The sequence below is a fragment of the Pteropus vampyrus genome, unplaced genomic scaffold, assembly GCF_000151845.1.
Source record: "Pteropus vampyrus isolate Shadow unplaced genomic scaffold, Pvam_2.0 Scaffold299, whole genome shotgun sequence".
NCBI classification, from domain to species: Eukaryota; Metazoa; Chordata; class Mammalia; order Chiroptera; family Pteropodidae; genus Pteropus; species Pteropus vampyrus.
This window is the reverse complement of record NW_011889080.1, coordinates 673,846-675,928: the sequence shown is the minus strand read 5'-3', so window position 1 is coordinate 675,928 and position 2,083 is coordinate 673,846. Positions and strand designations below refer to the sequence as shown.

The following is a 2,083-nucleotide window of genomic DNA, read 5'->3' as shown; positions in this document are numbered from 1 at the left end:
TGTGAAACCTCGACGTGGTTTCGTACCTGAGCACGCAAGGGCGCGCTTAGAGACGCTGTGGTCCGCTGCAGCTCCTGCTCCTCCGACGGCGGCCGCAGCGCCCGCGCTCGCTGTCACCGTTCCCCCTTCCTAGGGGACAGCTCACACAGCTACACATTTCCCACCCTGCTTTTTCACTCAGTTCCTCCTATGTCCCGCCCAGGGATCTGAGCGCCTCTGTCCACTTTAATTACATCACACTCGCCGTGGCCGCCAGTCCCCGGGGAGGGAACCGGCCCCTCCGGTCGGTTGGTCACCCAGCTGGTGAGTCTGGGCCGCGCTGTTGTGGATTCGAGGGGAGAGGCGCCTCTGCCTCTGTCCGATCTCCACAGCCCCTGGGGGTCCCACTTCCCTCCCACCCCGTGGAGGGAGCCGCCGCTCCCTCAGAGCTGGCCCCGAGCGTCGTCACCAAGCTTTAAAGCGTCTCTGAGCCTGAGCCGTGGAGGCGTGCCTTGCCACGTCTGCATCCTTCTCTGGAGAAGCCTGTGCCTCGTGAGGTGACAGGTGACCCAGACCAGCAGTGTCCACGTCGATAACCAGGACGGTTCCTAAGTGACTAAAAGGCGGCACTGGGTAGTGAGTTGACGCTGGACGCAGGGACCATTCACCCCCCGAGCGGGATGGTGTGAGGCTTCATCTCGCTCCTCAGAACGGTGGGCAGCGTAAAACTTAGGAATCGTTTATTTCTGGAATTGTCCGTTTAATATTCCCGGACTGCGGCTGACCGCGGGCGGGTAACTGCAGCTGGGGACTTGTGTGTTTTTACTGGACTCGAGGTTGCTGGTGCATCGACTTAGGGAAAGTCGTCCGTCGTCGCTTCTTCAACAGTGGTGTTGGAGGGACTCTGGGGTCTTTGGTCAACCCCCGGCTGCTTTGTATTCCGAGGCGGAGCAGAGGCTGCTGTACGACAGGAGGGGTGGGTGCTCGGTGACGTCCTGGCAGCGCAGGCTTCGTCTGTGAGAGTGCAGCTCCGTGTCCTTGGCCACCAGCTCCCTTTGCTCAGGGCACTCCTGCTGCGCCCCCCTCCCCCACAGGACCCCTGCGGGCCCCGTGCTCCTCCCACCCCACCTCTCCAGACCAGTCTGCCAATGTCACTGCCCACTACCCACTGCCCGGGCCGTCCCTCCCTTTCTTCCTCCACCAACCTCGAGAGAGTGCTCCCTGCTGACACGTGGCCAGTCACCTCTGCCCTGCGCACCACCCCCGCTCATGGCCCGGCGGCTTCCTTGGCTGACCCGTGCGTGTGGCTGTTGGGGGGGACATATGAGCAGCCAGCGCTGTCCACCAGCTGGCCGCCCGCGGGCCCCTGCGTGCCTACGTGTTAACCCTGGAACAACTCAGCCTGGGGCGGAATGCACTTCCTCGAGCTCAGTCGTTAAGCAGAGAGGTCACTGTCCGGCGACGAGTGTGGTGATGGGTGTGCACGGGGGCGCTCCGCACTGTCCTGCTCGTGGGCCGCGTGCCGTCTGTGCTCTGGGGGCCGCGGGCACAGGGGAGCTGGCTGCATCATCTCCTTGGCCGGCGGGCGCCCCTCGCCAGGGTGGCGGGGTCAGGGAGGGCGGGCCGTGGCCCGGCTGCTCAGCGCCCTCGTCTCTGCCGCCAGCAATCCCACGACGTGCTCCTGCTGCTCCTGCTGCTGGAGCTGCTGCTGCAGGCGAGTCTGCACACGGGCACCGTCATCCGCTGCGTGGGCTTCAAGGCGGGCGCCTCCCGGGACGCCACGCGGGCTGGCCCGCAGGAGCGCCCGGCGGGCGAGGTGAGTGGCCTCTGAGCTGAGCTGGCGACCTCCGTGTCCTGGTGGGCGGCCCCCCCAGGGCCTTGTGCAAAACAACACCTATCCTGGCTGACTTCTTTCAAGACCTGTTTTGTCACTTTGTTTTTTTTAAGATGTCCCAGAAAAATCTTGAAGAAGTAAAAGGCGTAATACTTTATAGAGCCAACTAGGCAAAAACAAACCCGTTCCTGGAAAATATCAAGAACCGAATGCTCCCAGCTTAACGCTTACAGGTGTAGACGGGAACTTTGCAAGGGTTTGGGGGACCAC

At 63.1% G+C, this 2,083-nt stretch overlaps 1 protein-coding gene across 1 annotated transcript in view; it reads left to right on the top strand.

Annotated features, from left to right (window-relative positions):
- The window catches only part of TTLL8 (tubulin tyrosine ligase like 8), a 37,861-nt gene that overhangs the window by 2,758 nt on the left and 33,020 nt on the right, over positions 1–2,083 (top strand). Inside the window, exon 4 of the mRNA XM_023521172.1 lies at positions 1,643–1,795. Coding sequence (XP_023376940.1) covers positions 1,643–1,795 — 153 coding nt within the window. The remainder of the gene's footprint in view (positions 1–1,642; positions 1,796–2,083) is intronic.